This window comes from Felis catus, chromosome C2 (assembly GCF_018350175.1).
Source record: "Felis catus isolate Fca126 chromosome C2, F.catus_Fca126_mat1.0, whole genome shotgun sequence".
In the NCBI taxonomy this organism is placed as follows: Eukaryota; Metazoa; Chordata; class Mammalia; order Carnivora; family Felidae; genus Felis; species Felis catus.
Genome location: NC_058376.1, coordinates 73,275,641 through 73,289,433, shown reverse-complemented (window position 1 = coordinate 73,289,433; position 13,793 = coordinate 73,275,641). Strand labels below are relative to the sequence as shown.

The 13,793-nt window shown below is 34.0% G+C and overlaps 1 protein-coding gene across 10 annotated transcripts in view; it reads right to left on the bottom strand.

Moving 5' to 3' along the window:
• Positions 1–13,793, bottom strand: part of ACAP2 (ArfGAP with coiled-coil, ankyrin repeat and PH domains 2) — a 155,305-nt gene that overhangs the window by 22,364 nt on the left and 119,148 nt on the right. For all 10 annotated transcript variants that reach the window (XM_023260282.2, XM_023260284.2, XM_023260287.2 and 7 more), the window contains 3 exons: positions 10,457–10,508; positions 9,050–9,150; positions 8,363–8,468 (listed from right to left, as the gene is read on the bottom strand). In XM_023260282.2, coding sequence (XP_023116050.2) covers positions 8,363–8,468; positions 9,050–9,150; positions 10,457–10,508 — 259 coding nt within the window. The remainder of the gene's footprint in view (positions 1–8,362; positions 8,469–9,049; positions 9,151–10,456; positions 10,509–13,793) is intronic.

The window sequence follows — 13,793 nt, the reverse complement described above, 5'->3', positions numbered from 1 at the left end:
CAGAAGAAACACAAACATTGGAAATAATATATATATTTATATAAATAAATATTTACATTTATTTTCTATTTAATATACATATATATGTATTATATATAAAATAAGTGACAAATGAACATGTGTATAAGATATGAGGGCAAAGAGAAAGGGAAACACTTATTTAACATGCAGGACCAGAGACAGATGGAATAAACACAAAACTATTAATACCCAAGAATAAAATTAATATTATTTTATACCAGAATTTTCCAAGGTATTCAATGAACTGCAAGCAAGTTGTTTCAATTACTGCAGTGAATAACTGGAAATCATATGTCGTTTTACTAAAGAACAAATCAATTAAATAATTATTTTTTTAATGTTTCTTTTTGAGAGAGAGTGAGTGGGGGAGGGGCAGAAAGAGGGAGACAGATGATCTGAAGCAGGCTCTGTGCGGATAGCAGACAGCCCAATGCTGGGTTCACACTCATGAACCACAAGATCATGACTTGAGCTGAAGTCAGACGCTTAACTGACTGAGCCACCCAGGTGCTCCCAAATCAATTACATAATTATAATTATATTCCCAGCAAGGGAAGTGAGAGCCTGAGGAGGGAGAAGAAGGCACTGGTGTGAGGGTCCAGAGCCTGAGTAGGGGCAGGTGGCAGCAAAGAAAGGATGTTGGTTACATACAGGGGGACTGATCATACAAGTAAACATGTTAAAAATAAAAGTGAGCCATATTTTTCTCACTGCAGAATAAGGGTTATTTATATGGAAAGGGAGAGAATTAGAACAAAGCCTGTTGTGTGTGATTAGAACTGGAGAAAACAAGAGGCATACTAATGGTTTTCAGTATAAACAGATATATAAAGAAATACAGATGTAAACGTGTATATGTGTACATACATACATATATTCCTTTATCTTGGTTTCTAAAAGCCATTCACCACCAAAAGGAACTAGGACTCTTTGGAGAATTAGCACTGGTGCAGAGAAAGTGCAAGATGAACCTGGAACGTCTCATCATGCTAGAAAGTAAGGAGGAACTCAGACTGAACTAAGACATGATAAGAACATACCAAAAGGATATAGAAGCCAGCGTTCCACTGGCCCAGTTTGGGCCAATTCAAACAATAAAACAAATAATGATAGTAATGGATTATAATACGTTGAAAAAACTATACTGACATAATTAAATTAAAAAAATTAAAGCTTAAAAAAAAAGCTTAAAAAAATAAATAAATAATAAATAAATAAATAATTAAAGTTTAATGAGGAAAAAATATTCACATAGTCTCAAAGAACCTCCCCTTACAAATACTTCTTACCTACCAAGCGAATGTTACAGTACAGAAGCCTAGCAGACACCACCTTAATCAAGTGATCAAAGTTAACATCACCAATAATGGGACAAAGTTATGTGTCACCTGAGAATGCAGTGAGAAGAACACAGCATCATTTATATAATACACCTCCAAAGATGCATAATCTTGCGAGCAAGCATCGGATAAACTCACATTAAAGGACATTCTTCAAAATAACTAGCTTGTTACCTTCAAAACTACCAAGGTCAAGAAGGTCAAAGTAAGATTGAGGGACTATTACTGAAGGAAGGAAACTAAAGAGCTGTGACAACTAATATTACCTATGCTTCTGGACTGGATCTTTCTGCTGTAAAAAAACATTACTGGGACAATTGTTAAAGACGTCTGGAATTAAATGGTAGCCATATTTCAATGTTCATTTCCTGATTATGATGGCAGTACCATGGGTTTTTTTTTGTTTGTTTTTTGTTTTTTAATTTTTTTTTTTTCAACGTTTATTTTATTTTTGGGACAGAGAGAGACAGAGCATGAACGGGGGAGGGGCAGAGAGAGAGGGAGACACAGAATCGGAAACAGGCTCCAGGCTCCGAGCCATCAGCCCAGAGCCTGACGCGGGGCACGAACTCACGGACCGTGAGATGGTGACCTGGCTGAAGTCGGACGCTTAACCGACTGCGCCACCCAGGCGCCCCAGTACCATGGTTTTTATAGGACAATGTCCTAGGGTGTGGGAAATAGCACTAAAGTAATAATGGGTGATGGGGCACCAAGTTAGAAACTCACTCTGAAATAGTTTGGGGGTAAAGTTATTGTACAACATTTGGAACTTCTCTGTAAGTTTGAAATTATTTCAAAAATTTTTAAAAATCTGCATTATTAGAACATGTTCAAGAATGTGAATTATCTCATAAGCAATTATCACATAGGAAAAAGATGTCAATACAATACAGAAACCTTTTTGGCTCATTCCCAATTTTCCTCTATAAGCTAATTTTTTGCACCAAGTTAGAGAAGCTGAGAGCAAAGTACACTGCACAGCAGAACCTGGGGCAGCTACCTCCAGGAACACAAGAATAAACATGACACCCATCCCCCTATTCTCCTTCTTGGATCATTTTGTCCATGTGCTTGGACTCAAAAGTGTGTATTATACTCATTCTCTCTGATCTTTATGTGTTTTGCCTTTGTCACCAAAACTCAGTAGTCTCAACCCTTCTGTACCCTTCCATTAAGTTATCTTCATCAATTTTTTTAAGTTTATTTATTTTGAGAGAGAGAGAGAGAGAGAGAGAGAGAGAGAGAGCACATGCATGAGCAAGGGAAGGGCAGAGAGAGAGGGAGAGAGAGAATCCCAAGCAGGCTCCGCACTGTCAGCACAGAGCCTGATGCGGAGCTCAGTCCAACATACCGTGACATCATGACCTGAGCCAAAATCAAAACTTGGACGTCTAACCTACTGACCCACCCAGGTGCCCCTATCTTCATTAATTTTTAAAGTTAACTCCTATCTATACTGTAGTATTAATTTATTATGAATTTAATTGTTCTAATATTTTTTACTGAGATTCTAAAGTTCCTGAAAGTATTCTAGTTATGAATTTACACAGATTTTTAGGGCAGCCCTAGCCCTATTTTTCCTGTAATCCTTAGAATTTATAGTGTATGATTTTTCATAACACAGGTATTTCAGCAATGCCACTAGCTTCTTCATCAGGATGATATGGATATACATGTAATTTTGTCCCCTCTCAAAACTTCACTAAAAGCCAGAAAGAATAATAAAAGGCATTATCCTCAGCCCTTATTGGACAAAGTTGTGGTAACCCGAACACTAAAAAGAGTAAATACTGATATTGGCCATCTGTATGTCTTCTTTGGAAAAAAAGTCTATTCAAGTCCTCGGCCCATTTTTAATCGTATTATTTGTGGGGTTTTAATGTGGTTTTTTTTTGGGGGGGGGGTGTCAAATTGTATAAATTCTTTATATTTTTTAGACATTAATCCCTGATTGGATATATCATTTACAAATATCTTTTCCCATTCAGTAGGTTGCCTTTTTATTTTGCTGATGGTTTCCTTCAATTGTGATGGTTTCCTTCAATTTTGATGTAGTTTCAGTTAGCTTCTGCTTTTCTTTTCCTTGCCTTAGGATATATGTCCTATCTAGAAAAATGTTGCTATGGCCAATGTCAAAGAAATTTCTGTTTATGTTCTCTTTTAGGAGTTTTATTATTTCAGGTCTCACATTTAGGTCTTTAACCCATTTTGAGTTTATTTTTATGTATGGTGTAAGAAAATGGTCCAGTTTCATTCTTTTTTGCATGTAGCTGTCCAGTTTTACCAGCACAATTTATTGGAGACTGTATTTTCCCCATTGTATATTTTCTTGTCTCCTTTGTCATAGATTAATTGACCATAGAAGCATAAGTTTAATCTCTGGGCTCTTTATTCTGTTCCACTGATGCATTGTCTATTTTTCTGCCAGTACCATACTGTTTTGATTACTACAGCTTTGTAGTATATCTTGAAATCTGGAATTGATAACCTCTACCTTTGTTGTTCTTTCACAAGATTGCTTTGGTTATTCAGGATCTCTTACGATTCAACACAAATTTTAGTATTATTTGTTATAGTTCCATGAAAACTGCTGTTGGTATTTTGACTGTTGGGACTGTACTGAATCTGTAGCTTGCCTTGGGTAGTATGAACATTTTGACAATATTAATTCTTCCAATCCATGAGCATGGAATTGGAAGAATTAATATTGTCAAAATGTTCCATTTGTCTTCTCTTCTAGTTCTTTTATCAGTGTTTTATAGTTTTCAGAATACAGGTCTTTCACCTTCTTGGTTAAATTTATTCCTGAGTGTGGTGCCTGGGTGGGTCAGCTGAGTGTCCAACTCTCAGTTTTGGCTCTGGTCACAATCTCATGGTTCATAAGTTTGAGCCCTGCTTCAAGCTATGCTCTGACAGCGTGGAGCCTGCTTGGGATTATCCCTCTCTCCATCTCTCCCTCTCTCTCTCTCAAAATAAATGAATTAACATTTTTTTTTAAAGTTTATTCCTGGATATTTTATTCTTTTTCATACATTTGTAAATGAAATTGTTTCCTTAATTTCTCTTTCTGCCATTTCATTATTAGTATATTGAAACACAACAAATTTCTGCACATTAACTTTGTATCTAAAACTTTACTGAATTCATTACTTCTAATAATTTTTTGGTGAAATCTTTAGGGTTTTCTAAGTATAATACCATGTCATCTGCAAATAGTGACAGTTTAACTTCTTCCTTACCAATATGGATGCCTCATCAGGGAAATGCAAATCAAAACCACAATGAGGTTATCACCTTACACCTGTCAGAGTAGCTAAAATCAAAGAGACAAGAAATAGTAAGTGTTGGTAAGGATACGGAGAAAAAAGAATCCTTGTGCATGGTTGGTAGGAATGTAAACGGTACAGCCACTGTAGAAAACAGTATGGAAGTTCCTCAAAAAATTAAGAATAGAATACTATATGATCTAATAATGCCACTACTGGGTATTTACCCCAAAGAAAATGAAAGCACTAATTCTAAGAGATATATGCAGCTCTACATTTACCACAGCATTATTTACAACAGCCAAGATATGGGCAACCCATCTATCTACTGATAGACGAATGGTTAAAAATATGTATACGTGTGTACACACACACACACACACACACACACACACACACGAATATTATGCAGCCATAAAAAGGGATGGGATCCTGCCATTTGTAACTACATGGATGGACCTAGAGGGTATTATGCTAGGTGAAATAGGTCAGACAGAGAAAAATACATATGATTTCATATATATGTAGAATCTAAAAAACAAAACAAATGGATAAACAAGTAAAGAAACAGACCTATAAATAGACAACAAACTGATGGTTGCCAGAAGGATGGTGGGTGAGGAATGGGCAAAATAGTAAGGGGAGTGGGAGATAAAGGCTTCCAGTTATGGAAAGAGTAAGTCACAGGGATGCAGCGTACAGCACAGGTAATACAGTCAATGGTGTGGGAATAACGCCGTACAGTGAAGATGGTTAATGGATAATGGATAGAGGTACCGATTACTGTGTTCTATGCCTGAAGCTAATATAACATTGTGTGTCAACTATACCCAAATAACTTTGTAAAAAAAGAGTAATTACTGTAATTGGTACCGATTGTACCTACAAATTTCCATGAGTTTATGATACCCAAGAAATTAGTTATCTGTCCCCACCTAAGATAGCTAATAAATTAACCAAATGTGGTAATTAAAAGAAAAAAATCAAGCATTTTATTACAGTAACTAAATAACTCCAGCTGATAAATAAAAGCTGTATGTAACATAAGAATTCAAGTTAACCAATATAGATGGGATGACAGAATTAGAAAATTATAATTTTGCAATTCCTAATGAAATCACAAATTCATCTGTAAAACCATTACATGAGTGGTTGATGGGGGACTAGATCTTATGAGGCCAACGTAACACAAAATAGATTTACTACACAAAGTAACAAAGACTAGGGAAAAGGGAATGTAACTTTACAGTGGAGGAGTCATATTGTCATCTCTCTAATCCAATGTGTCCACTTCATTTTCACACAGAAGACTGATCTTAGCATTAGTAATGGTTGAATAACCAAGTATTGTGTCTTTCCTTTTACAACGTGAAGTATACACATCACCTATTATGTAACTGTATCAGTGGGAATTCTATAGGAACTAACCTCCTCTCTTCAGCAAGTTACTGTCATGAAAAAAAAGGCCTTTTTCTAGACTGAAAGACTTTAGGGACATAACAACCAGATGCAATGCCCAGTCATAGATAAGATCATACTTTGTAAATAGGTTGCAAAAGGCATTTTTAGGACAACTGGGGACATCTGAATATAGACTGGGTAATAGAAGATATTAAGAAATTACTACTAGGTATGAAATGAAATAAGGACTGTAGTCTACTTTAGAAAGCTATTGTGTTTTTAGTTAAAAAAAAAAAGGGGGGGGGGCGGGGGAAAGACGTTTGCCCACAAGAACAGGGAGAATAGAAAAGCAAATAATAGCAACAAAATTCTGAAAGCTGGAAGACAGTTGGATGAACAGTAACTGAGCAGACCAAGGCCAAATCTTACGATGGTTGTAAGAAAAAATCTGAGTTCATCAATTTACATTACACGATACTCAAAGGGCTCAAGGATTTATACCAGTTAACCAGGCAAACGGGAATCAAAGAGGGAGAAATGACTGTTTAAGGAATAGTCAGATCCCAAGGTGTTTTCCCCAACTCTATGCCATTATGGGAAAAAAATTTAGAGGTTTCTATTTAAATTACTTCAAGCTAACATAAACACAAATGACTAGGAGTTTATTTTATTCTCTGAGGAAGTAAAGCAAAGAGTCTCTAGATGGGATTTACCTGAAAGGTGAAAGGCAGAGGATTAAATGAACATATACACACTGAATACTGAGATCCCTAGCAACTAGCTCCCAGGAACCCCTGACTCCTAGGAAGCAGACTGGTGAGTCTTTTGTGGGAAATCATACCAGCTGAAAAGATTCCAAAGATCCTAACGCTGGTTGTTCTTCAACAAATGGTCCAGGCTTCAGAGAGGCTTATAGTCAACACACTCCTAACTACATTCTTAGAGCATCCAAAGGGGTTTTTAGTCCTTCACTTGTAACCAGAACGGATTACCAAATAGCCAAGAAAAACCTCTGACACAATGGTTCTCAACATTGCCTGTACATGGAAATCATTTAGGAAGCTTTTCAAAATATTGATGCCTGGATCCCAACTCCATTTAATTGTTCTGGGGTGGGACCTATGTATTGGGATTTTTTAAAAATCCGTGTGTTATCATCCTGTGCAGCCAAGTTTAAGAACCACAGCTCTAACCCTGCATCAATGAAGACAAGACAGCTTTACATGTATAAACATTCAGCAAACAAAAAGAAACTCCTGGAAAGTTAGTATGTGCTGACTGAACTAAAATATTCAATAGAAGGTTTTGGAGATTAACTGAGAAAATCTCCCAGAATGTAGAGCAAAAACACACACAAAAATAAGAAAATCATAAGATCAGTCCAGAAATTCCAGAAAAAGAAAACAGGAAAATTGGAGAGGTCAGTAATACGAAAGACTTCAACAGCAATGTTGGAAACTAGAAAAACAATGCTGTTAAAATTATTAAGAAAAAATTTAATTTTTTTTTTAAATGTTGATTTATTTTTTAGAGAGAGAAAGCCAGAGTGTGAGTGGGGGAGGGGCACAGAGAGAGAGAGACACAGAATCTGAAACAGGCTCCAGGCCCCGAGCCATCAGCACAGAGCCTGATGCGGAGCTCGAACTCACGAACCATGAGATCATGACCTGAGCCAAAGTTGGATGCTTGACTGACTCAGCCACCCAGGCGCCCCTGAATTATTATTTTCAACCTAAAAATTTCACACTCAACGAAACTATCAAACAAATGTGAGGATAAAATAAAGACATTTTCAGACATGGATGGATTCACAAATGCCTCATTTTCAAGAAGTTACTAGAGGAATTGGTGAATTCCATTTCTCAAGACTTACTCGTGTTCTTGCTCATAAGAATCTGTAAAATCACTGGGAAGCTGAAACCAGACTATGTAGACCCAAGACTCTACATTCAGCTTATCTTCTCCAGGGAGACTTCAACCCAGAGACAGTCTGAGGTTTCCTTTTTTGACTTTTACTAATTACTATTCTTTTATTTTTTACTAATTTTTATTAATTAGAATAATAAAATATTTTGGGGAAAAATACTTATCTTAGAATACCTTATGTCAATCTAGAACACATATTCAAATACTGAATTAAACATATGTTGAAATAAACTGATAAAGTGAAGAGAAACAAAGAGAAATTGAAACTAGATTTTAATAGTAAAACCCCATTCACTTATAAAATTCAACCTCCATAAGAAAGAATGTTATAATCATATAATGTTGCAATGAAAATTAGAAGTTTATGGCAATGTATCATTTTGTATTGCAGTATTGTTTACTAACCTCTGATTCATCACCCTTCTCTCTATAAGCAGTAGCAATACTGGTCTGAACAGCCTTAATCCATGCCTGGCGCAGTTTTTCAGAATCTGCCTGAAGCATACAACTTCTAAAAGGAAATAACATTGTTTTCTCAGACACTAAATTAACCCCCCAAAATAATAATAAGATTTATTTCACTATTTAATAATCTTCTAACAAAAAGTAATTCCACTGAAATATTTTATTTCATTTATCTTTAGGACAGAGTATATTCATGAAGAAATCAAGGTACCAATAAAATATAAAATAAACCGCCTATTAAAAAAAATGACAAATTCCTGTACATTTAAAAAAAAAACTTTAAATTTACCAAATATAACACCAAGGCTAGAAATATGAAATAATTATCAAAGAAATTGATCTGACATATGACTTCAGTTCATCATCAAGACAGCTAAAAAATTTTCATATGGCTACATCAATAATCTTTATGGAATTTAAAGAAAATGATACTGGGTAAAGGTTACATAAACATCTGACTGTAATACTTGTAATCACTAATTATGAAAATTTACCTTTAAAGCACTTTGTTCCTCTTTAGCACACATAACATCGCAAGTAAAACCCAAATCTTTCTCTACTCAGTAAAGTTCTTTAAGACAAACTATACAAACACAAAAGGAACTCTCATTCTTTAGAACCACTTACTTTGTTGGAGAGACTACCTCAAAGCAGAAACGTCGTTCTATGTCTTCACAGTGTTTCACTGTGCACAGCCTTAGATCTTCCACTACCACGGTGGGGTTATCCTACAATAAGGAAATAAAACTCCCAGGTTTATCAACTTAGTTTTTAAACACAACTACCGATAATAACATACTTAAAAATATTACTTGGAATAAATGGGTCATCGAATTTTAAAGATTTATATTTCATCTTATTTAAGATTAAAAATAGGAGTTATCAACAGAGATACAACTAATAAAGGTAACTCTGTCCTGTTCATAATTTTATGTGTTTCATAAAATGGCTGTACAAGGATTAAGTGAAAATATACATAAAGAGCTTAATCTAAAACTTGGTAATTAATTAATAGGTGCTCAATAAATGTTAGCATCCTATAAATTTTAATTTTCTTCCTTTTTCTTTCATATCCATTACTTTCCTGGTCCCCCCTCACATATAATAAAAGCTACTTTCCTCAAAAAAGAAGACTTTAATAGGCAAGTCTTAAGTAACTAAAAAAAAAAAAAAAAAAAAAAAAAAGCCTATATACATTCTTCTTTAAATACCTAAGAAAATGAGAAAGAATCTATCATTTTTCTAGTACCTAACAAAAATATAAACTCAAAATCAAGTTTATCAGACCAGAAGAAACCATGAACTAATGAGTTAGAACAAAGGGCTTGTGTGGAATAAGCCTGCAAGCACAAAACCGAGCAAACAAAATGTCAGATTGTGTTATCTCTAGAGTAAAGTGAGTATTTAAAATGTACAGTTGTATACTTCATTCACAAAGACTCACAGGTAAAATTCAGGTCATCAATTAACTAATGGAGTTTTTTTCTTAATTAGTTTTAACATTCTCAAGCCTCATGTAATCTTAGTATGTCTTTCTGATAAACAAAAATTCCTTACCCTTAAAATAAGGTTCAAGAAAAGAAATGTATAAAAACAACATTAACAAATTTAGAGGTTTCTATTTCAATTACTTCAAGCTAACATTTTAATGTCATTTTTTAACATTTCCATATTATCACCTTTGGCCCTAAGGTGATATTTATTAAAAGGCATCTTTTCCTTCGGCATCAAAATAGTACTATGGAATGGCAGTATTGCTCCTGTCATACTGCTGGTCAAAGAAACGTGAAGAAACAAAAGTAATAATCCTGGGACACAGAAACATCCATCTCAAAACTGTAAGTTAAGAATTCAGCATTCAAAACCACTCTGCTGTTAAGGAGATACTGATACTTTCCACTTTTGAGTCCTCTTACACACACCTAAACATAAGACTAATGAACAATAATTTTGCATGCAGGAGTATTTACAAGATGAACAGAGAACTAAAACTGAAGACTCACTGGGCTTTCACTTCATTAACAAAGCACCTACCTTAAACTTTTTCTGGTATACCAGCTGATTGTTCTGTATTGAAAACCAGCGTCTAAATAAATAAAAATAGATTAGGTTTTCATAAACATAATTTATGTCAGTTGTTAGAAATAAAATATTTGGGAAAGCACTAGAAAATCAGTTTATGTTAATTATGTTTTGAGAAGTACATTGTTTTGTTTTGTTTTATATAGACTGATGTCAATGAGATAATTATGGAAAGTAAAGAACAATTTTAAATAATTTTAAAACCACAGATTAGGAAAATAAGGTTACTGTATTTTGATTCATTTTATCTCTGAAATTTATATCCTAATAACAGCAGTTATCCTTTATGCTATCACGAAAAAATAACTGTTTTAAAGTAAAATTTTAGTTTGAGGTTACTCAAAAAGAACTAAAATCTTTCCCCCAAAAGAACTGCTTCTATTATAAAGTAGAAAGAAATTTATGTTGTAAATAAGACTATCCATTTGTACACAGTAAAACACTGAAATAAATGGTGCTTTGTTTTCAACCTTTCTGCAGCTAATTCAGCAAGCATTTGATTTGTTAACCAAAACAAGAAATTAAATCAATTTAGAAGTGATATCCAACAAGAGATAATCGCCAATTCACTTGACCTCACTTTAATATAAAATATTTCTAAGCAGAATAATCACAGTTATTACTAAAAATGATTCACCTATTTATACTGTTCTGCTCATTCTTATAAATTATTATACAAACAATTTACTTGCAATCTTCTTTAGAAGAAAAAGCTAAGCTATATATGGCATACTAATTCTAATTTATTAAAACAGTAAAAGATCCTAAAGACTTACAAAAAAAAAAATCACAGCCAAAGCCATTCATAAAAGGAAGCAAAAATTCTCATCAAGCATGAAAGGTAAAACTATTTGAGTCATTGTTTTAAAATTAGTTTCAATGTGAGATGATTTCTATTGTAAACATTAGTTATTAATCTATTAGCAGATAGAGATTCTACCTTTTCATTGATACTAATGCAAAGCACTGGAAATTGTATTTAGACACATTGAGAATTTCTATTTTAAAAAATTAAGTTAATTCTCCAAAGCTGGGAAAATGATTAGATGCTTTTCTATTTTTAAGCTAGACAGATAGTTAGGTTTTCTTTCTTGCTACTTAAAAAAGGTATCACCTTTACCATTAAAATAGAGATCTGTTAAATAAGCATCTAGTTAAAACCAAGTGAGTTGCCTCTAAATGCAAATCATCAAGAGGCAGGCCAGAAAAGGAAGAACTTCAGGGTTTCTTTGCTTTGGGACACAAGGTTAGTTAGAAATGTTAAAAGGAAATACCTGTAAAAAAAGAACATGGTGCAGCCCTGCCATGTGGGATGACATGCAATGGAAACAGTCTGTGACAGTGACTAAAGTGTTCTGTGAGAAATCATCCGAAGTAGGGTGACCTATACTAATAATAATTCTTACAGTTTATAGTATAGTGATCATATTATAGAATTTGATAAAAAACTAATTTTACTGCACAATGGAAAAACACCCATATAGCCACTGAAACTTTTCATGCTTCTGAGGTCTTTAAAAAAGGAATTTCTTTTCAACTGCTGTATCTTAGGATAATAACCTCTAAAAATAACAAAACAGCACATAAAAACTTTTTTGGTCAGAGACCACTTCCTCTGGTCATTAACTGTTCAGATCATGTGTATTACTGAAACTCAGTTCCCCTGCTATCTATCTTTTGCTGGGGGACTTGCTCACATCAGCATTTTTTTGTACACTCAGGGAAGACACTATAAATTCATCTTAATTTTGACATTTCCTAAGGAACAAAATCATAATGTACCTCACTAGAAAAAAAATTCAATTACTAAGATCTGTATGTCGTATGACACTGTCTCTCCTCCTCTGCCATTAAAAAAAAAAAAAGACAAAAGAGCCAACTACACTCATTTACATTGATCAAAACTTTAATCAAGTAAGTAAAATGGAATATAATTTTTAATTGCTCCTATAGATTAATCCTAGTTATTACTAACATCTCTAATAAAAGGAAAAATGAGACAGTTCATAGCCAGTGAATAGAATAAAATACTTAATATTTCAAGCTCATACTATCTGTAATTTGGAGGCACCTCAAAAGACAAACTATAAAAAAGACAAACTTTAGAAAGCACTGTGCTGACACTTACACTATATTCTACAAAATTCAAATGCGGACCACAAAGCCAAAAAACTATTTGTATACAGGAAATTTTCTTGGGGCACCTCGGTGGCTCAGTCAGTTAAGCATCTGACTCTTAATTTCAACTCAGGCTGTAATCTCACGTTTTGTGGGATTGAGCCCCATGTCAGGCTCCGTGCTGACAGCATGGAGCCTGCTTGGGATAGTCACTCTCTCTCTCTCTCTCTCTCAATAAATAAATAAACAAACAAAAAAACAATGAAAAAGGAAAATTTACTTGGTTCATTAAGAAAAATAATACACCACTTTATATCCATTCCAAATTGAACTAACTCAATAAAGATCTTAGACCAAAGTACTAAATTCATGAACAATTTGATATTATTGATTTTCAAATATCTATGAGAGCTTCCAGATAACAAAACAGGGGGTAAAGGAAAAAATATATTAAAAAATAAATCAAGTGTCTTTTACCATGTTTGATCACTAGTCCTCAAACTGTATTTGAAACCAGGAATATAATGTAAAAGTCAAACTTCTAAATCTGTATAAGCTTTCTCACTAAAACTGTAAAAATGACAGATTTATGCACATATTCATGTATGTGTCAAATAGGTGAATATTTAACAAAATGTAAAGCTTGAGCATGTAAGGTTACTGTCTTTCAAATGCAATCTAATTTTTCCCAAGGAAAAAGACCAAAATGTTAAACCTCTAAAAACTGACGATGGTTCCTTTCAATAAAACTAATATGAGGGGCACCTGGGTGGCTCAGTCAGTTAAGCATCTAACTTCAGCTCAGGTCATGATCTCATGGTTCCTGGGTTCGAGGTCCGCATTGGGCTCTGTGCTGACAGCTCAGAGCCTAGAGCCTGCTTCAGATTGTGTCTCCTTCTCTCTCTGCCCTTCCCCACTTACGTCTGTCTCTCTCTCAAAAATAAACATTAAAAAAAATTTTTTCTAATATGACTATTACCAAAAAGGCTAATTCCTAGTTATTGTTTAAAAATTTGGAAAATATTTACTAGCTTATTTCCCTTAAAAAAAAAAAAAAGATATGAAGGCGTTCATATTACTAATCTATTATCTTCATTGGGTATCTATAAATATATCAAATGTTCTTTTCCAGATTAAAACAAATTGAGAAGATGGGCATTGAAAGGATAAT